Source organism: Aquarana catesbeiana, linkage group LG10, assembly GCF_042186555.1.
Source record: "Aquarana catesbeiana isolate 2022-GZ linkage group LG10, ASM4218655v1, whole genome shotgun sequence".
NCBI lineage: Eukaryota > Metazoa > Chordata > Amphibia > Anura > Ranidae > Aquarana > Aquarana catesbeiana.
Window position 1 is genome coordinate 50,217,119 of NC_133333.1, and position 23,048 is coordinate 50,240,166.

The 23,048-nt window shown below is 41.7% G+C and overlaps 1 protein-coding gene across 1 annotated transcript in view; it reads right to left on the bottom strand.

Annotated features, from left to right (window-relative positions):
• Positions 1-23,048, bottom strand: part of SHANK1 (SH3 and multiple ankyrin repeat domains 1) — an 852,931-nt gene that overhangs the window by 354,286 nt on the left and 475,597 nt on the right. Inside the window, exons 7-8 of the mRNA XM_073602155.1 lie at positions 16,355-16,522; positions 10,409-10,525 (exon numbers count right to left, since the gene is read on the bottom strand). Coding sequence (XP_073458256.1) covers positions 10,409-10,525; positions 16,355-16,522 — 285 coding nt within the window. The remainder of the gene's footprint in view (positions 1-10,408; positions 10,526-16,354; positions 16,523-23,048) is intronic.

Sequence of the window (23,048 nt, forward strand, 5' to 3'; positions counted from 1 at the left end):
ATAAGCTCCTCTCCTGAATGTGCCTTTTTTTTTTTTTTTAGCCAGTAAACCTTCCTCTTCTAATACGCCTGTAGATGTCTATGTGTACATGGACACATAGGCTAAACATAGAGGTGCTTTCAGCGGCTGAAAAAAAATAAAAAACGCCAAACGCCGGTAAAAGCTGCTTTTTTTTTTTAAGCCCAGCATGCATGAGGCCTAAATCCTCGTATACACAATCGGATTGTTGGCCAACAAAACCGTGGACTTTAGTCCGAAGGGAGTTGGCCCAAACTTGTCTTGCATACAAATGGCAAGGAATTGTTGGCCGACAAATACGAACGTAGTGACGTACTATGTTGTTTTTTAGCTCTATAGCGCCACCCTTTGGGCTCCTTCTGCTAATTTCGTGTTAGTAGAAGCTGGGTGAGTGTTGATTCACACTTTTCATTTCGCGCTTTTCATTTTGCGCTTTTCAGTTTGTTTCTAAACGGCTTTTCGTCAACCAGCCACGTTGCGGAATCGGAGGAGATAATGTGTTATTTATTATTGGCCTTGGAGTTATTGCTTTGAAATTTTGTTTTTGGTTGAATAATTATCTGATTTGGTATATTTTCTATATTTTTGGATGCATAGAATGCACTTTTTGGCTTAGTTCTGTTGGCAGATAGAATGTCTAATTTTATTTGTTTTCTTTTTTTAATGCACAATAAAAAAGAATTTTGTAGAATAATACTTGTCTATGTGTTTTACTTCAAATGACAGTTTGGGAGTAGGCAGTTACATTTTAAAAAATACAATGTAAAATTGACAAGGGACACCAACATAGTTGTATCTTTGATCTTAAAAACTACGGGATAATGGTGTTGTGGTAACTTGCCCAAACAAAAAAAAAAAAAAAGCGCAATATTATTCTTGATATCACTAGAAAAAAAAAGCCTTTGAAAATTTGTTTGCAATAACTCCATCAGTATCACCAGCAAAGCAGCTTCATTATTATCACATTAAAGAAGAAAATTGTGCGCTGCATTTCGAGATTTCATAATTTGCCATGTCACAAATGTTAATTCTCCATTACGAACGCTAGTTTACAAGACCGACCGCTTCTGGCTCGTCCTTGCTTCCAAGCATGCGTGTTTGTACTTTGGACTTTTGTCCGATGGACTTGTGTACACACACTCGGAAAACCCAACAAACATTTGTTCGTGTAAAATTTTAAAACCTGCGATTCAACATTTGTCCACGGAAAATCCAACAATTGTCCGATGGAGCGTACAAACGATTGGATTTTTTGGCTAGGAGATGCACTTTCTCTGCACCCCAACACACATCCGCAGTGTGCTGCAAAATACTTCCAAATAGACATTTGCAATTCGTTTCGGTCTGAATATAAATTCAGGCAATTCTAATTCAAACCGGTCGAAAAATGATCAAATTCTGTGTGAAAAATAGCTGGTTGTTAAGGAGTGGGCCACCAAGTCCTTACAAACAGATGACTCATCAGCTGTCAGTGCGTTTCCCGCTGACAGCTGTAATGTAAACAAAAAGAATGTGGCAATGAACAATGCCAAAAAAAAACAGCGTAGGGTCCCCCCCAATCCATACTAGGCCCTTGCCCACAACATGCAGGGGTTGGGGCGGGGAGCTTTACCACCCTACCCAAAGCATCTTATCCCTGTGTTGATTAAGTCATTCACCAAAAAAGTGTAAAAAGTAAATAAAAATATAAACAGTTTTTGACAAGTCTTTTACTAATAAATAAACGTCCCCATAAGTAGATCCAACGTCAAACACGATGTTCGTCACTACTGCCGACCCCCCCCCCCCCCAAAAAAAAAAAGCTCTGTACACGATAAAGAACCTGCCCTCTGACAGTTCTTAAATAACTAAAGAACGGTGCCGCCCGGTGATGTCACCGTGTGAACCCGCACCTTGTGATGGCATTGATCAGGGGCATGCTGGGTCAAAGGCTTCACAACAGGGCGGGGTCATCTGATGGCATCATCGGGTGGCCCCATCCCCTATTTATTTAGGAACTGTCAGATGGAGGAGCCGTCAGAAGCCTTCGTCGGGTGAAAAACTCTATTTTTTTTTTTTTTTCAGGGTTGGGGTAGCAGCGGGCATCATGACTGATGTTGGATTGATGTTGGATCTACTTTTGTTTATTAATAAAGGAGTTGTCAAAAACCGTTGTTTTTTTACTTTTTACACTTTTTTGATGAATGAGTAGGGAGGGATACTATGTACCCCATACTCATTCACATGGGGGTGGGGGGCTGGGATCTAAAGAAGTTGGTCTACATTTTTACTGGCCCCTGGCTTTCTACCTCCAAGCTTATATAGCGGTCGGAGGGGGAGTACACACTACAGTGGTGCTTCATGGTGTGGCAATTTGAACTCACGCTGCTGAGTCTGACAGGTGACACCACCTATCAAACCTGCCTATTGAAGTCAATGGGACTGCATTTCAACCAGGTGCACCAAATGCCTCTTTGGCAGTTGCAACATGGCAGTTCAATGAAAAGCCTCCATTGGGATAGAAAAATTCCTTTGTGGAGCCATCAAACAGTTGTGCAGGAAGTAGCAGTATCACACCTCCTGAATATCTGTAAACTCTATGTGAACCATAGTCCCAAAGCAATCCACCACAGATGACTTTTCAGGGGGGTGGTAAAGTCTGCCACCAAAATGGAAGGCCTAATTTAGCCTTTTGACTGTAATTTTGAAATTACGTATACTTCCCTTGGTGTGTTAGCTTAGTGAATTTAGCCCATTACATGAACCCGTTGCTGCCCAAGTAACACATACTGTACAGGGGCAAAAGGGTAAGCTTTAATGCCCACACAGCACATGTGCACCAATGGGCAGCCAATGTTTCTGTTCTGAGAGATCTGGAGACCAAGATGTCAAAGCTGTCTCAATCCCCACTAATGATTAGTAGTCAGTGGGAGCTGCTCCTGATCATGTGACCACTTTGACCAAAAACCAAACATGTAATATATTGCAGCTACCCCGTAATTTTCAGCTGCATTAAAGTGGTTGTAAACCTCAGACATGAACTATGAACAAAGCATATCCCTCTATAGTGTGTACTTGTCTCTATTAGGAGTACTAAGTGTTATTTCTGTCTGCTACTTCATTCCTCTGCTATCAGCATGAGTCACTTCTGACAAGTTTTCCTGACACCAAGGGAAAAATGGTGACGGGGAGGGAGCTCCAGCTGATTAATAGTAGCAGCTCTGTTCCTGTGTTTAGGGGGGGAGGGGGTGTCGCACTTAGAACTCTCCTTACTGAGCTCTGCAGTGTACGATTAAAGCCCCCCCCCCCTTTTTTTCTGACAACACAGACACAATTATAAATTCTGGACTTCAAACAGATGTACAGAAGAGAAGACTAGAGATAAACAGGTACAACTTATGTGGGAGGATTTGTTTCATCTCTGTCTATCACCTGAGGCCAGACACTTCACTGGGTACATGTAAGGGTTTGCCACCACTTTAATTAAATTGAGTATCCTTGTAACTTCCTGTATACAGTGGGTATAGAAAAGAATCCCCCCCCTTTAAAATAATCACATTTTGTTGCTTTGCAGTCAAAAATGAAGACAGACACAGTTTTTATTTTTTCGAGCTGTATTTACAAGCGCAACTTATAACATACAAGTGAAAGACATAACACCAACATGTCAGAAAAAAATTGAAAAAAATCAAAAACAGAATCACTGAGTTGGAAAAAGGATCACCCCCTTGTGTCAGTATTTTGTTGAACCACCTTTTGCTTTAATTCCAGCCTTTAGTCTGTTGGGACATGTCTCTAATAACTTTGCACATCTAGACTTTGCAATATTTGCCCACTCTTCTTTGCAGAACTGTTCAAGTCCATTTAAATTTGATGGTGACCGTTTGTGGACTGCATTCTTCAAGTCATTCCACAGATTTTCAATGGGGTTTAGGTCTGGGCTCTGACTAGGCCATGCAAGGACATTCACCTTTTTCTCCTTCGACCACTGTGTGGTCATTTTTGCTGTGGGTCATCATGTTGGATGGTAAACCTTCTTCCCATTGATAACTTTCTGGCAGAGGGCAGCAAATTTTCCTCAAGAATTTGATGGTATTTTGTCCCATCCATTTTTCTTCTATCCTGACAAGTGCTCCAGTCCCTGCTGCAGAGAAACACCCCCATAACAGGATATTACCATCTCCATGCTTTACTGTAGGAGGGGTGTTATTTGGATGGCGAGCTTTAATGGATTTCCGTCAGACATATCGTTTGGTGTTGAGGCCAAATAGATTAATTTTAGTCTCACCTGACCCCTTTAAATGCACCTTGAAGATTCGGAGGCCACATGGAAAAAGGTGTTTGGTCACATGATACTAAAATTTTGGAGTTATATCTTTCACTTGGATGTTATAAGTTGCCCTGAGTAAATACAACTGGATAAAACAAAAAGTGTGTCTGTCTTCATTTCAGGGTGCAAAGCAACAAAATGTGATTATTTTAAAAGGGGGACGATTCTTTTCTATGTCCACTGTACTCCACTAAAAACTCAAACAATGTTATCAACCTTCTCAGCTACTGTATCTTCCATGAACTTCAAAACCCCTATATACATCCCTATGTAAAAAAAGAACATTTTAGCAGGCGTTATTTTTAGTTCAAATAGCCTAGGGTGACAATGCTTCTTCATTAAAGGGTAAGTTCACCTTTGTACACTTTTTTTTTTTTCTCAATTCCAGCTCCCCTATGCACCAATATAGCATTCATGTACTTTTTTTTGCTGAAATATCAAAGCTTTCCATTAAATCTACAGTCACTTACTTTTCTTGGCCTAATCCACGTTTCCAGACATTTCTATTAGTAATGTCTTCTTCCTGATGTAACTAATCACACACAGAGGGAGATGGAAATCTCCATCTCCCTCTGTGTCATGGAGCTGGGGTATGAACTGTTCAGACTCCATCTCCATGACACAGAGGGAGATTTCTGTGTAATCAAGGTACTAGCGAGGCTGCAGATGGACACAGTGAGGCTGCATTGATGGCACACTGAGGCTGCATTTATCTCTTGTATCATGTCCGCAGTCTGCAGTCGCTGACCATCTCCTGTAGTATGTCTGCAGTTTCTGACCATCTCTTGTATCAGGTCTGCAGCCTCTGACAATCTCTTGTATCATCACAGTATTTCTTTTGGATAATCAAACTTATAACTGGCTGGAGAAAGATAAATATCACTTGAAGAAAAACCTGCACTTTAATTTAAGGCGGGGTCTGGGGAGGGGCTGAAGGGGGTCCCGTCAGTTAGGCTGTATGGGGCCCCGTGATTTCTATCAGGGGCCCTGGTGATCACCCTTCTCACTAAAAAGTTTTCACACTCAGCTCCAAGACACCCAGCGGGAGATGCCCGCAGACTGTGTAATCCAGGCACAGGCACTGACTACAGTGAGGCTGCGATTATGGGCATGGTGAGAGTGCATTATGGGCACAGTGAGGCTGCCATTATAGGCACGGCGAGGCTGCGATTATGGGCATGGTGATGCTGCAATTATAGGCAACGCAAGGCTGCGATTATGGGCACGGTGAGACAGCATTATGGGCACACTGAGGCTGAGATTATGGGCACGGTAAGACTGCATTATGGGCACGGTGAGAGTGCATTATGGGCACAGTGAGGCTGCCATTATAGGCACGGCGAGGCTGCGATTATGGACACGGTGAGACAGCATTATGGGCACGGTGAGGCTGCAATTATAGGCAAGGCAAGGCTGCGATTATGGGCACGATGAGACAGCATTATGGGCACACTGAGGCTGTGATTATGGGCACGGTAAGACTGCGATTATGGGCACGGTAAGACTGCGATTATGGGCACGGTAAGACTGCAATTATGGGCAAGGTGAGGCTGCAATTATGGGCAAGGTGAGGCTGCAATTATGGGCAAGGTGAGGCTGCAATTATGGGCAAGGTGAGGCTGCAATTATGGGCAAGGTGAGGCTGCAATTATGGGCAAGGTGAGGCTGCAATTATGGGCAAGGTGAGGCTGCAATTATGGGCATGGTGAGGCTGCAATTATGGGCACAGTGAGACTGCATTATGGGAATGGTGAGACTGCGATTGTGGGCACGGTATGTCTGAGATTATGGGCACGGTGAGACTGCATTATGGGCATGGTAAGGCTGCGATTATGAGCACGGCGAGGCTGCAATTATAGGCACGGTGAGACTGCATTATGGGCATGGTAAGGCTGCGATTATGAGCACGGCGAGGCTGCAATTATGGCCACAGTGAGACTGCATTATGGGAACTGCAGGGCTGCGATTATGGGCACGGTAAGTCTGAGATTATGGGCACGGTGAGACTGTATTATGGGCACGGTAAGGCTGCAGTTATGGGCACGGTAAGGTTGAGATTATGGGCACGGTGAGGCTGAGTTTATGACGTGTGACGTCCTAGCAATACCCCGCTATGTCCAGCTGCGGCCGTTGCCATAACAGCGGTGCTAAATCAGCTAAAAGTAGTTGGATCTGTATCTGCGTTATAATTAATCGAAATTAGTCGATTAATCAAACACAAAAATTTTAATCACTAACAGCCCTACTAAAAACACAATCAGATTGCATAGTGTACGGCCATCTTTATACAAATACATAGGAGGGAGTTTTTTTTTTTGTTTGTTTTTTTTTTTTTTTAGAGTGGAGCTTGGTGTGTTTTTTACTTCGATTTTTGGTGCAGCGCATTTCTGAAATGCACAGATGTGAATGGAGCCTCATTGTTCTTGAGCTATTGCACCAATTTCACTTTCAGGCCCCATTCACATCTAGCATAGTGGGACTAATCACATTATAACATTTCATATATCACTAATAACATTTCATGTCTCGTTTTTCCTGTGACACACATAGGGCAGCCTGTTGATTTCAATTGAACGCACTACATGTGGTTAATGGGACATTTTGGCGTTTTGTGGGTTGTGGGTTTTTTACTGTACTGTGCGTTTTGCAGCATTTGCCCCTCATTCTTTCACATGGCAAAATGTGTGTTTCCTTCTGTGTTTGGTGTGCCGTTAACAATTAATGGCACTGAAAGCACAGCATGGCCATACACTATTCAATCTGATTGTGTATTTAGTGAGAAGGGTGATCACTGATTGATTGCATTTCATTTAAAAAAGGTGCACCTGGGAGTGGGAGGGTGGATGATGCAGGGTGTGTGCTAATGAGGTCAGCTGGTCAACTTCTCCCTGTGTCATGACCTAAAGTCAGGAAGAAGACATTACTAATGGAAACGTCTGGAAACGTGGATTAGGACAAGAAAAGTAAGTGACTGTAGATTTAATGGAAAGCATTGATATTTTTGCAAACAAAAGTACATGAATGCTATATTGGTGCATAGGGGAGCTGGAATTTTGAAAAAAAAAAGTGTACAAAGGTGAACTTACCCTTCAAGGCTACAGTACAGTGGTCCAATGATTGGCAAGTTTCCTACTTACAAAGCACGTGGAGGTCTGTAACTTTTATCATAGGTACTTTTCAACTGTGAGAGACAGAGTCTAAAACAAAAATCCTTAAAATCACATTGTATGATTTTTAAAAAATGTATTTGCATTTTATTGCATGACATAAGTATTTGATCACCTACCAACCAGTAAGAATTCCGGCTCTTACAGACCTGTTATTTTTTCTTTAAGAAGCCCTCCTGTTCTTCACTCATTACCTGTATTAATTGCACCTGTTTGAACTCGTTATCTGTATAAGACACCTGTCCACACACTCAAACAGACTCCAACCTCTCCACAATGGCCAAGACCAGAGAGCTGTGTAAGGACATCAGGGATAAAATTGTAGACCTGCCTGCACAAGGCTGGGATGGGCTACAGGACAATAGGCAAGCAGCTTGGTGAGAAGGCAACAACTGTTGGCGCAATTATTAGAAAATGGAGCAAGTTTAAGATGACGGTCAATCTCCCTCAGTCTGGGGCTCCATGCAAGATCTCACCTCGTGGGGCATCAATGATCATGAGGAAGGTGAGGGATCAGCCCAAAACTACACAGCAGGACTTGGTCCATGACCTGAAGAGAGCTGGGACCACAGTCTCAAAGAAAACCATTAGTAACAAACTATGCCGTCATGGATTAAAATCCTGCAGCTCACGCAAGGTCCTCCTGCTCCAGCCAGCGCATGTCCAGGCCTGTCTGAAGTTTGCCAATGACCATCTGGATGATCCAGAGGAGGAATGGGAGAAGGTCATGTGGTCTGATGAGACAAAAATAGAACTTTTTGTTCTAAGCTCCACTCGCCGTGTTTGGAGGAAGAAGGAGGATGAGTACAACCCCAAGAACACCATCCCAACTGTGAAGCATGGAGGTGGAAACATCATTCTTTGGGGCTGCTTTTCTGCAAAGGGGACAGGACTACTGCACCGTATTGAGGGGAGAATGGATGGGGCCATGTATCTCGAGATCTTGGCAAACAACCTCTTTCCCTCAGTAAGAGCATTGAAGATGGGTCTTGGATGGGTCTTCCACATTGACAACGACCCGAAACACACAGCCAGGGCAACTAAGGAGTGGCTCCTTAAGAAGCATCTCAAGGTCCTGGAGTGTCCTAGCCAGTCTCCAGACCTGAACCCAACAGAAAATCTTTGGTGGGAGCTGAAAGTCCATATTGCCCAGCGACAGCCCCGAAACCTGAAGGATCTGGAGAAGGTCTGTATGGAGGAGTGGGCCAAAATCCCTGCTGCAGTGCGTGCAAACCTGGTCAAGAACTAAAGGAAACACATGATCTCTTTAATTGCAAACAAAGATTACTGTACCAAATATAGTTCTGCTTTTCTGATGTATCAAATACTTATGTCAGGCTATAAAATGCAAATTAATTACTTAAAACTCATACAATGTGATTTTCTGGATTTTTGTTTTAGATTCCGTCTCTCACGGTTGAAAAGTACCTGTGATAAAAATTACAGCCCTCTACATGCTTTGCAAGTAGGAAAACCTGCAAAATCAGTAGTGTATCAAATCAAATATTCGTTCTCCCCTCTATATACATATATATATACACACACACAGCATTTTTGCTTACACATGATTGGATGATGGAAATAAGCAGAGCTTCGCCACATTTACAAAGCTCTGGGGAAAATGAGTGCAACTGCACTTGCAAAGTGCACAGTCTATTTGCCTTTAGTAAATCAACCCCACTCTTTACATACATACTGTACACACAGCAACAAACTAGTAATGGTGAATGCTAACCTCTAAGCAAATATATAAACATTTTATAACTGTACGATAACACAAATTGAAGTACAATAAAGAATGGTAACACTGTAACAGCAAGAAGATGAACACTGAAACATTTCTGATGTTGAAAAATGAGCATGAGATATATGACTTCATTACATTGATCATTATGTAGGTGATTTGGGGCTTTAATATGTAGTGAAAATATTATGTAAATTTATTCTATCGCCCTCAGATGTGTCTGACAAATATGCCTGAAAAATGTAATTTGCCTGCTAAAATATTAGTATTTATGACATGTTTGTGCTCCTTTATCCACTAGGGGCACTGCAGCATGATACTTCTAGAAGAGATTTATATTTCTTTTGGAAAATCAGTCATATTTATGATGGGTATTTATATAGTGCCAATAACTTATGCTGTGCTTTGCAAGGGGACCTGCACTGATATTGTGTTGTCTATGAGGTAAATGAACATTTATTTATATATATATATATATATATATATATATATATATATTATATATACACACACACACACACATATAGATACATCTTCTGTTAACTTTGTGTTTGTTCGACTACTTGTTGAAGATTCATCTCTTGCTGATCTTGTGATTATGTATTCACTATTTTACATAGGGTATTGGTCATTTATTATTGAAAGGAACAACGTGCTATTTAAGTTTATTTGGGTTTTTTGGTCCTGTATTCAGGTAATTAGTGTGCAGCTTTTTCTGTTCAACACTTAGCGCAGGATTTTCCCCAGTTTTGAGCTCTATATATATTATACATTCACATCAGCCCCTGCCTTTACAATCTAAGGTCCCTAATTCACATTCATGCAACACATACAAGGGCCTATTTATAGTGGAGCCAATTAAAATACTAGCATGTCTTTGGAATGTGGAGGGATACAGGAATCCTTGAAAAACAAACCCATGCAAGCACAGGGAGAACATGCAAACTCCATGCAGGCATTGTCCTGTTTGGGTAATCAGTTGTGCAAACGCCAAGCCATTATATGTTCAAGTGGAATGACAAATGCTCAGATTGTATACAAAAGTATGGAAAGGATGATAATGACTTTGAAGGCAATACCTTCCAACTAATAGAGATGTATGACTATCATATGAGGAATGTCAGTACTGCTGTGTCTTCCTTAGTTATCAATAGCAGCAACAAGACTCACCTTATTGTACAGGGCACAGATATGGAGGGCTGTATTCCCTGAAGCATTTTGGGAAGCGGGATCAGCGCCGTAGAAAAGGAGATGCTCTAGGTGCTGTGAGTGGCCATGCTGACAGGCCTGGAGGAAGAGAAAAACACAACCACAAATTATCACAGCAGACTAAAAACATTTAGACTTTCGTTAGAAGACGAGTAATTGACAATCTGGTCATCATTCCACCCGATGTTACTCTTACCTACTGTAGGAGTAATGTATGGATATGCGTTCCCCATGTTGAAAGCTCAGGTAATAAATTTCCTTTTCCAGTTGAACTATTGTTGCAGCAGGAGCTACAGCATCACTTTCTGTGAAACATACCCACTATTTCTTCAAGTAGTTTAGTGGGGTTGATTTACTAAAACTGGAGATTACAAAATCTGGTTCAACTCTCCAGTTTTAGTAAATTAACCCCAGTATGCACTTATGTTAAATCGTCACTTACAATGGTGCTATTGTTGCTTGAAGCTGAAAACTTTAACTGGACACAGAGAATGGCTCAAGTGTGCCATTTATATCTTTGGAACCATTTGATAGCCATGTCCCTGTGGCCCCCACATTGCTTAAAACAAAAAGGAATACTAAAATAACTCACATAACCTAGGAACAAAGAACATGGAGGAAAAATGGGTGTGCTTTAAAAGCATATTAAATAAGGGTATTAGCCAGTGCATCCCAATGGGAAATAAATTTAAAAGAGCTAATAAAAGTCCTGGGTGGTTTAACTCCAATGTAAAAATGCATACAAAAGCAAAGGAGGCGGCCTTCAAAAAATATAAGGCTGAAGCATTCCAAGTTTACAAAGTATGCAATAAGAAAGGGTGCAATCAGGGTGGCTAAGATAGAACACAAAAGGCAAATAGCGGAGTAGAGTTAAAAAAAATCCAAAGAAATTCTTTAAGTATATATAACTAGTAAAAGAGGGAGGTCAGATCATATTGGCCTCATAAAGAATGATGAAAGGAATCTAGTTACAAAGGAAGGAGAGATGGCGAAGGTATTAATTTTATTCTTCTCTTCAGTCTTCATGAGGGAAACAGGAGACTTCAGTAACCAAAACTGCAAGGTTTATCCTCATGACACATCACAGGAAGCACCCTCATGGCTAACAGAGGATAGAATTAGAAATAGAGTTGAAAAACGTAACATAAGTCACTGGGACCAGATTGCTTGCACCCAAGGGTCCTTAAGGAGCTCAGTCAAGTAATTGCCAGGCCATTGTTCCTAATTTTTACGAACAGTCTACTAACTGGAAAGGTGCCAGCTGATTGGAGAAAAGCCAATGTAGCACCATTATTTTAAAAAGGACCAAAATACATCCCTGGGAAATACAGACCAGTTAGCCGAACGTCAATACTTTGTAAGCTCTTTGCAAGATTTTAGTAATGAAAATGGTATCATTAGAAGTAATCAGCATGGATTCATGAAAAATCGTTCTTGCAAAACCAATCTATTACCATCTAGATAAAGGAAGGCCTGTAGACGTGACATATCTGGATTTGCAAAGGCATCAGATACAGTTCCCCATAAATGTTTACTGTATAAACTAAGGTATGTCAGTATGGACCATAGGGTGAGTACATGGATTAAAAACTGGCTACAGGGGCAAGTTCAGAGGGTAATGATAAATGGGGAGAACTCCGAATGGTCCGGGGTAGAAAGCAGGGTCCCCCAGGGTTCTGTCCTGGGACCAATCCTATTTAATTTATTCATAAGCGACCATGAGAATGGGATAAACAGCACACTCTCTTATTTGCAGACAATACTATGCTAAGCAGGGCAATAATTTCCCCGCAGGATGTGAAAACCTTACAAGAAGATCTGAACAAATTAATGGGGTGGGCAACTACATGGCAAATTAGGTTTAATGTAGAAAAATGTAAAATAATGCATATGGGTGGCAAAAATATAAATGCAATCTACTCATTAGGGGGAGAACCTCTGGTGGAGTCTAGGATGGAAAAGGACCTGGGGGTCCTAGCAGATGACAGGCTCAGCAATGGCATGCAATGCCAGGCTGCTGCAAGCAAAGCCAACAGAATATTGGCATGCATTAGAAAAGGGGATTAACTCCAGAGATAAGACGATATTTCTCCCACTCTACAAGACTCTGGTCCGGCAGCACCTGGAGTATGCCGTCCAGTTCTGGTCACCAGTCCTCAGGAGGGATGTGCTGGAACTGGAGAGAGTCCAGAGAAGGGCAACAAACTAATAAAGGGACTGGAAAGATTACAAACATTGAACTTATTCTCTCTGGAGATGAGATGCTTGAGAGGGGACATGATTTCAATGTACTAATACCATACTGGTGACCCCACAATAGGGATAAAACTTTTCAGTGAAAGGGAATTTAAAAGACACACGGCAATTCACTAAAATTAGAAGAGAAGCAGTTTAACCTTAAACTGCGTAGAGGGTTCTTTACTGTAAGAGCGTGGAATTCTTTTCCACAAGCAATGGTTTCAGCAGGGAGCATAGGTAATTTAAAAAAAAAACTATTAGATAGGCACCTAAACAACCTTAACATACAGGGATATACAATGTAATGCTGACATAAAAGAACACACATAGGTGGGACTTGATGGACTTGTCTGTTTTCAACCTCACCAACTATGTAACATTTTAACTGTTGCCTCCCAACTGGTGACCATAGATTTTATAGTAAATCTCAATTAAAATAACTTTTTTGTTTCCAAGCGATCGCATGACCGCAATTTTCCAGCAAGTGTGTCTGTCTGTGCATGTGTCAGGGCACCAATGGCAGGGGAAGGACTCTAGGACCCAGCATCTGTCAGGGCACCAATGACAGGGGAAGGGCTCTAGGACCCAGCATCTCCAAAAGCACTTCACATGGGCCTTTGTAAGGAAACCTGTCAGTAGTTGGAGTTGCTTATTGATCTTCAGCTTGCTACCTGTGTTCCTTGCTCTTGTGATCCCTAGTTTCTGACCTGTCTCCTGCCTGTCTCCAGTCCCTGACCTCGGCTTATCTAACGGATACCCTCTGCCTGCTTCTCCTGTTTTGACCTCTGCTTCCACTTGACTTTGTCTGCTCTGCTTCCCACCTGGTTCATGATCCCGGCTTGTGTTGATTTTGCTATTCTTAGTCTCAGTGATTCTACAGACCTGCCCCATCTCACAGGTGCCACCTGCCTGCAGACTCTGTTCATCACATCAGCAGTGTTCCTGTGTCCATCTGCTAGCAACTCCGCAGACTAGATGTGCTACTCTACTTTGTGCCCAACTTTGAGCCGCCAGGGAAACCCTCTCTCCAGTGGCACCAACGCACAACAACCCCCCCCCCCCATCCCGAGTTTTGCGGTCACATGATCATTCGGAGAAAGATTTTTTAAACTTTATTTCCATTGTGATTTCCTACAATTTCCTTGTAAGCAACAAGTATAAGAGCAGTGGGGAGGCAGTGTGGGTTACGTTAGCCTTTCGTTAATGTCCTATAATGATGTAAAGCTTAGCTAAGGAACCAGTGAACTCTAAGTGGACACAGGACAGGGGGACACTCCTGGAAGAGTTAGTTACCCAGCAGATATCAGAGAATGACTCATTAATGGAATGGTGTTTGGCAGAAGTATTTCCATTTTACTTTACAGGAAGCTACTTTATTCGAATTTAGAGAGGAGTGACGAGGTCAATTTAGACTCCAATAAGAGATGCTGTTATTAAATGCCTTTTGGTGCTCATATTATTTTGTTTACTGGATATTTAAATTTATTTTTGTTGTGTATTATTTATAGCCATGGAAGGGTTTAAAAAAATTGATGGGCCATGCAATCCCATGCAACTTAAGTACATAGGCGTGCGCACAGGGTGTGCCAGGTGTGCCTGGGCACACCCTAATTGCCTTGTGTGCTGCATATTCCCCCCTGTTTAGACCACTGATATTTTATCCCCCCCAAAAATGTTACACAAGCCAAAAATTTTTGGGAAAAGAAAATTAACAAAATTACACTGTCCACTGCCCTACTGACACCATCAGTACATATACACATGCATATGTATTTGAGCTTTGGGGTGCACACCCTAATGTAAGAGGCTGCGCACACCTATGCTTAAGTATTACCTCTCGTAAAAGTGTTTGGGTGAAGGTTCCTAACAGTTGCTACCAGGGCTGTATTTATACACAATGCTGCTGTAGGCACTGTTGACTGTTAACACCCTTTAATAGAGGTCCATCCTTTGTGTAATGCGATTGTTTTAGTAAAATAACTCATGCTGAATGCACTATTAGAGGCAGAATATAGTTTACTTTTTATTCAGGTTTATTTTTCTACTGTACAGACGACCAAACTGGGCGCATAACTATAGAGCATTTGGCCCCACGGCAAAATTTTGACAGGGCCTGTCTGTGTGGCACCTGGCAGTGACACGTGTGGGGAAAATGGGCCTCATGGACACTGCAGCTCTTCTAAATGCCTTCCTGGCAGGAGAAAGCAGCAATAAAAATGTGCCTAAAGTCACATTTTTTCAAACGCCTTTAGGTGCGTTTGGACGTGCCAATCGTTTTGGCCTTCATTAATTTCATTAGACAGATATTACTTTATTCTGGCCATTGAAATGAATGAAGGCTCAAGAGCTAAACGCGCCTAGTGCTTAAGCACATTTAGACAGGTTTACAAGTGTTTAGGCGTGTCAGACTCCTCCTGAACTTGCTGGCCCTGGGGGGGGGGGTTCTGCCTCTATACACCTATGCGTGCATAGACACATAGGCTAATACAGAGAGGCATTTAGAGGCAGAAAACAAAATAAGCCAAAAGCCCTTAAAAGTGGCATTTCTAAGGCGTAGTGCACATGCCTAAGTATGTCTAAATTAAGGATGTGGCCACCACCGAGCTGTCAGCATTGTCAATACTCTACTAGGGACCAGAGCTGTGGATAGGAGTTTTTAAGAAAGAGCAGCAGTGCAAGGAATTCATGTTTAACCCCTTTTCCAGCGTACTACTCAACTCAAGAGTAACAACAGCCACCAGGATATTCTATATGATTATATAATTTTTAGTGCTCTTGCACACAATTAGTCTGTGACCCTAATACAACATTTTTAAAACTTTGGCTTCTTTTGTAGAACTACAAACCTCAGCTGTCTTTGCAGGCTATAAAAGGACGCTAAACTGCTAAGACAGATGAACAAATGCTGCATACTGCACAGAAAGCACAAATAAGATCTGCAGTGGCGGCCCTTCCATTAAGGGCACCGCCCCCCTTATCCATGCATCTGGCCCTCTAATCTACATGCAGGGTGACAGACGCATTTTTTTTTTTTTTTTTAAAGTGATTAGAGCCTGAGGCTCTAATAGGCTTCAAAAAAGGGTGGGCTTGGGGCGCCCTGAGCCCACTCAGTTGTGACACAATAGCAAATTAATATTTGCTATTGTCACACTAATTCTCCTCCCAGCCAATCAGGAAGCGGGTCCTAAGACCCATTTCCTGATTGACCGAAAGGAGAAGCAATCTTGGCCTAGGAGGAGGGAGGAGACGCAGGGCCGGAGGAGTGATGATCCTGCAGACTCATCCTGCCAGGTCAGAACTTCATGTATAGATACTTCAAAGCTTAATTTGCTTCAACAACCTCCCAGACGGGTCCTCCTTCCTCTCCAGGCCCCAAAGAACTGCTTAAGCTATTAAGCCACTGCACCAAATAGTAATAGAAAGCAGCAATGGATACCTGTTTTCTGAACTGTAAAGAGCCATCTGACTCCTCTTCCCTACACCCCTTTCCCTTATTGAATTTAGCCACACATACTGTATCAAAAGGTAGACAGAAGGGGGTATTATAATATAGAAAAAAGTTATTAAAATGTGTACATTTTGAGGCTTGGTGCAGCTCCCTATAATCTTGAGAACCATGGTACTGGCCCATGAGCATTCTATTCTGGTGAATACAGCTCTATTTGTTACCTGATGGATTTCTTGCCAGCCATTTTCATCCAAAGTGCCAATGTATGCGCGGTTGTACAGCAGTAGCTCACAACACCTTGGATCCCCTCCTACCATGGCAGTGTGGTAGAGGGGAGTCAGACCTCGCCGATCCTTGTAATTTGGAGAACCACCCAGATCCAGCAGAGTCTGTAAAGAAAAAAAAAAACAAAGTACAAAGTCATATGCAAGATATTGATTTAAAGGGCAACCATTACCAAAAAAAAAAAAACTAAATTATTATAATTGTATGTAATAAACACATATAATGAAAGAAAGCCATGGGTGGTTAGAAAGGGTATTTTTTATAAAACAATACAAATGCTCAAGCGCCAGTCATGTCATAGTTGGCTGAAAGGAAAACGTCAAAACTATAGTGAGTAGTCAATACTTACTTTCAGGCTTTTTCTTCAAAACAGTCCTGATCAGGCCCTGCTAAAAGTATGCACTGTGGTCCCCATTTGTTCCTATAGATGACTCTTTATTCCATGTACACAAATACCTGAGAACTTTTGGAAGTCAGTGAACCTGAGATTTGGGGTTTAGGCTAAAAGTGGAGCACTCCACCCTGTGCGGTAAACTCAAGGTAGTATTTGTGGAGTGCATAGCGAGCTGTGCTGAAATGGAAGCAATGGTTTTAGCATGCTTAACGCAATAAAGCACATTAAAGGGTTAAATAGGAGTGCACATAGTGTGCCACAGAGAAATATGGGGCTTATGGAAAAAAAAAAAAAAAAAAAAAAAGTCCTTGTATCTGTGATGTGGGTTGGAGGACAAAATGCCCCATCGTCAGGGGGAGGAAGACTATAATGGCATTTGCCAGTGGGACAAAGAGGGATAGAAGTCTCTGAGAGGGGATCTGGGGCTAAAGGTCTCCCCAGATCTGTGCACTTACTTTACAGAACTTCTTTCAGTATGGGCGCCCATCCAGGAAAAAAGGCAGCTTCCCCTTCTTCCTGTCTCCAGCCAGGAAGAAGGGCAGTTTGCCTTAACTCCATAGCGGGTGCTTGTATGAGGGGCAGCCACAGGTGCATTCCGAATGGGCTTCTTGGTCTCTTCCATGCACATTAGCTGCCTTTGAAGGGCAAAGAGAAGGATTTTCATTCAAGCAGCTATCCTGGACCCTGCTTTGCCTGTCAGGAGTGATGCTGGCAACTGGAGATTTGAACTTGGCAACCAGAGTTCTGATAGTTATCCTGATTATAAGGTTAAATGTTGCCAAATCTTCAGCTATGGCTATCCATAGGAATGAACATGGGCCACACAATAAAGGTCCCCAAAGAAGGGTATTTTCCCAAAGGGACTTCACTATGGAGGAGAGGGAGGTCCTTAAAAAGAAAAAAAAATCACTATACATTTTTTTTTTTACAGCGGAGCTACAGGCAAACCACTACGTACACAGATGAAATACAAATATGTGAACTGTCTTATCTACCAAAGGATTTGTACTTCTGTCCAGACATCTTTGTGATTTTTTTAAGATAGATAGAAATTAGAGGAGATAGCTATTGCCTGAATTTAGATTTTCAAAATGTTTTTATGGAGTTCAATGCTCTCCTACAGTGAGATTTTCAGATCTTCCTGGCCCCCCGCCAGTTCTACAACCTCTTTCAATATGCGTCTACCTCTGACATAATCACAACGTACAAACAATATGCAGATCATTTGATAAAGCTTATTATTTTGCGTAGGGGGCTAAGCGAAGGCTTATACATCTGCATATAAATACAAATGTATATAATAAATATTCAGTGATGACTCACTGCATAAATAATTTAATGGTGCATGTTGCCGCTAGCGTCACATAACTTATTGATAAAGAACAGCTAATCCAAAGTGGCTAAACACAAGCTGGGCAGAGCACAGCTCTATAGAAACCACCATTATACATTATAAATGTGAGAAAATTCACTGTACCTTTTCCAGCAAGAAATATAAAAAAAAAAAAAAATAGGATTTACAGTTGGAGTTACATTGGCCATATAAGGAAAAAGGAATAAAATATGTCATAAATTCAAACCTAGCTTGTAATGGATCACACTGAAGAAATTAAATGGTGAGTCCACATAATATTTTATTTGAAGTGGAGATTTGTTGGCTGAGTCACGTACTGTTTTACTATATCCCTTTGGGGTGTAAGTGTTTAGATCTCTCAGCTGTATTTTCTGGCTCTGTTCTCGTCCATTTTGATGTGTTTTCACGCCTACTGCTGGATTGTCAATAAAATAATAAAAAACCCAACAGAGGGAGGGAATGACGCCTTGACATAAAAAGCACCAGAATACAGCGACTTTTTTCAGCTGGGACTTGGTGGAACTCAGGATTATATGGGAAGAGCAGCTACAGCGTGGGGGGAGGTGGGGTGTGTATTTCCCCTTGTGTCCTGATTGCGTGATAGTACAAACTATATTAAATATCTAAGTGAGGTTTGCAAAAACCACATAAACCCTAATGGTGGTTACGGAGACCACCAATAGATTGTGCCAAAATAATAACAGTCTTATATGATAAGAAAAATCATAATAAATAGTGAACTCATGAGTGTAAAAGGTGTGAGCTAGACACCTATAATTAATAGTGCTGCAATTTCAAAAAGAGACCACCATATAGTATAGTGACTTAGCATTAACCAGAGATATAAAATGCACCTCTGCCTAATCGTACAAGTATATACAAAAAACACCAAACAAATTTTAAATAGTAATCATAGTCCATAGGGTGATACATTTCTGCATAAAATGTGTTCAAACTTTCTTCAAACAAAACCGTGACTGGGGTACTTTCAAATGTTCTTAGTGACTTTTGTGCTCCCCCTCAAGGGTCCCCACTCAACGGACCCAACAACCCCAAAGGGGCATACAGCATATGATTGTATCATCCACGATCTCCTCACCACCAAGATCATGTAGGGCGCCCAGGGTAGTCTCCAATCTCCGTATTGTTGATTAAATTATATTCATGATAGCTCCCTCGTAAAAAAGGAATATAAGGCTCCCATAGCGTAGTAGGTAAAAAAATTTTTATTGACAAATCTTCATATTATAAACGTCAAAAACGTAAAAAGTAAAAAATGAAAAAGTCCAAATATAATTAAAAATTAAAAAGTCCAGCAACAGTGTGCCAGATACACCACAAATAGCGCCACGCACGCTACGTCACTTCCCGGGTACGGATCCTTGGAACGCAGGTGGAGTGCAAACAACCAGCACTACCTCCATCCAGCGTCACGCTGCTGGGATACACCTGGCTCAATATTCTGGCACGTTCCATTTATGGTATCTGTACCTTGATTTTTGGTGTATCTGGCACACTGTTGCTGGACTTTTTAATTTTTAATTATATTTGGACTTTTTAATTTTTTACTTTTTACGTTTTTGACGTTTATAATATGAAGATTTGTCAATAAAAAATTTTTTACCTACTACACTATGGGAGCCTTATATTCCTTTTTTACGAGGGAGCTATCATGAATATAATTTAATCAACAATACGGAGATCGGAGACTACCCTGGGCGCCCCTACATGATCGTGGTGGTGAGGAGATCGTGGATGATGCAATCATATGCTGTATGTCCCTTTGGGGTTGTTGGATCCGGTGAGTGGGGACCATTGAGGGGGAGCACAAATGTCACTAAGAACATTTGAAAGTACCCCAGTCACGGTTTTGTTTGAAGAAAATTTGAACACGTTTTATGCAGAAATCTATCATCCTATGGACTATGATTACTATTTATAATTTGTATGGTGTTTTTTGTATATACTTGTACGATTAGGCAGAGGTGCATTTTATATCTCTGGTTATTGCTAAGTCACTATACTATATGGTGGTCTCTTTTTGAAATTGCAGCACTATTAATTATAGGTGTCTAGCTCACACCTTTTACACTCATGAGTTCACTATTTATTATGATTTTTCTTATCACATAAGACTGTTATTATTTTGGCACAATCTATTGGTGGTCTCCGTAACCACCACTAGGGTTTATGTGGTTTTTGCAAACCTCACTTAGATATTTAATATAGTTTGTACTATCACACAATCAGGACACAAGGGGAAATACACAACCCCCCTCCCCCCACGCTGTAGCTGCTCTTCCCATATAATCCTATAGGGAGCGCCATACCCCATTGTGGATAATTTGTAAATATTTGGAGGATCCTTAGGGAAGCTCCTTTCAGGGGGGCTGCACACCTTAATCCTTGTCCTAAGCGCAGCCATTATACATATATTTTGGTGGAACTCAGGTCCACCACCTCTGGCTCAGACCCTCCGCTCATTGCTCACCACTATTACTTGTAAACACAGAAGTCAGTACACGTGCAGGCAGTTTGTCTGTTTTTCATCCATCCCTTGATGGATGAAAAACACATATCAATGCATCTCTAAGGAAAAGGGGATGTAAATGGATGATCATCCATTTACATCAGCATCCGTCAATATTTTTTTTTTTTAAGAATCCAAGCCCAATTTTTGTTGTAAATGGACAAACGGTCTGTTTTTGCATAGTAAGGTTTAAAAAAATGTCTCTTGAACTCAGATGGTTGAGAACTCAAGCTGGCGGATGTAAAAACTGATGAAAAACTGATGTAAAACGTTATCAATTTTTTCTCTGAAAAAACGTGACTGAACTGATGAAACAGTCTGCACATGTATAAAAGGGCCACACATGGTTGAGTTTTTTCGTTCAGCCAGTAGGCCGAACAAAATAAACTAAACTGATTCCCCCATCCACGCAATTGAGGTAGATGGGGGAATCATCCCTGCTGAGTTATTGTCTAGAAGCCACTGGCTGCAGCTGCTAAACAGCATGGCGGTTGAACAGAAGTTAGATCAACTTCTGTTCAACTGCTGTGGCCACACATGGATCAAATATCAGTTGATTCCTGTTGAACCAGCCAAATTTCAATCCATCTATGGTCACAATAAGAGACAGAGAGGCAGTGATGTCATCACAGTGTCCCACCTCCAGCTGGCTCTCCAAGATGTTGCAGCATCAGAAGTGGTGGAATTGCTGCCATATTATTTCAGTGTCCTCTCTATGGTCCATAAACACTGTTAACAGACGGGGACCAATTTTAGATGTGTTCCATATCACTAATGCTGGCTTTAAAGCAACATTTTTTAAAAGGTAATCCACATTGATTAGCAGAAGAGATTGCTACAGATGGGAAAAAGTCACCACCACTTAAAGTGTTACTAAACCCACAACAGTAATATCAGTCTGTATATGCATTTAGGCTGGGTTCACACTGCTGCGGTGGCAGACATCGCATGTGATTCGCAGCGCACTGCTGTTCACATCACATGCGATGTCTGTGCTGTGCGATATCAGCCATACAGATAGTATGGCTGATATCGCACCGCATTCGGTCCAAACTCGCACAGGACCCTTTTTTTTGTTCGGACCAAAATCGTATCGCATGGGTGTTCACACCTATGCGATCCGAAAATGTCCGAATTGTCAGTTCGCATTGCGATATGCGGGCTGAACTGGGGGTGTCATTAACATTGTATGACACTCCCCAGCAGTTCGCATATGGCAGTGTGAACTGCCGTGCGAGTTGGTGCGATGCGGGAACCCGCAGTAAATTCGCTGCGTTCCCGCACCGCAGCAGTGTGAACCCAGCCTAAAGCATGCTTGTTATACTCACTGTGGAACCTAAGGGGTTAATACTCTGCATTGTGTAAAAAAGGTTGTTTGATCTTGTATGCACAGATCCTCCCCTTCTTGTATTGCCCCCAAAACATGTCCGGATAAGACAGAGTAAATGGAGTCAGGCTGCACATGCTCAGCTTAGTGTGTATTGCTAGAGAGTTTGTTTTTCTTTTTTGGGAGAGTGCAGGTGATCCGCACAGGCCCAATCAGCACATAGGGTTAGGGGTCCTGCATCCTGATAGGACAGTCAGTGCAGTATGAAAGCTCCTCCTCCTCATTCAGCCATTGGCTTGATCTGTGTATTCTGAAGGGAAAAAGATCCCTGCATCAACATTGCTTATGTTGATACAGGAATCTGTGAGATTTTTATTTTTTTCTTGTTGTTCAACCTGCTATTTATAATGAAAAAAAAAAAACAGCATGTATACCCTGATTTACATTTTAATATCAACCTACTGCAGTAAGGAGACTGTAGATCTTTAAAAGATTACCTTTCATAACACGTTACACCTATATTCAGGGTGTAACACGTAACATGTTATAAAAGGACCGGTCCCCGCTCCTCGGCTGTGACAGCTAGCAGAGGATTTTCTTCCTCTGCTAGCTGTCTAAAAAACGAAAAAACAGTCCTCTGAATGGAAAACTACAAGTCTCAACAGCCTTGGAGGCTGTCAGCTTGTAGCTCTCAATGAACTACCATGGTGCTGTGAGCACCGTGGTAGGTCATCGATTCTTCCTGTCGGGGAGTATCGGATTCCTTGTACAATGTACGAGCAAACAGATACACTGACAGGTCTGCAGGAATCCTGCATGGCATCAGTAATCAATGCTTTACAGGCTCCCCCAACGAAAAATAATAAATGCACATTTTTTTACCTGCATAAAAACGTGCATTTATTATTTTTTTGTCAAAAGGTGCACTTTTACTTTAAGATTGAGCTAGCCAGCAACACTTTTCAATCTTAAAGATGCTGGCATCATACAATTGCCTCCTCACAATGAGGTTTGAATTGCGTTAG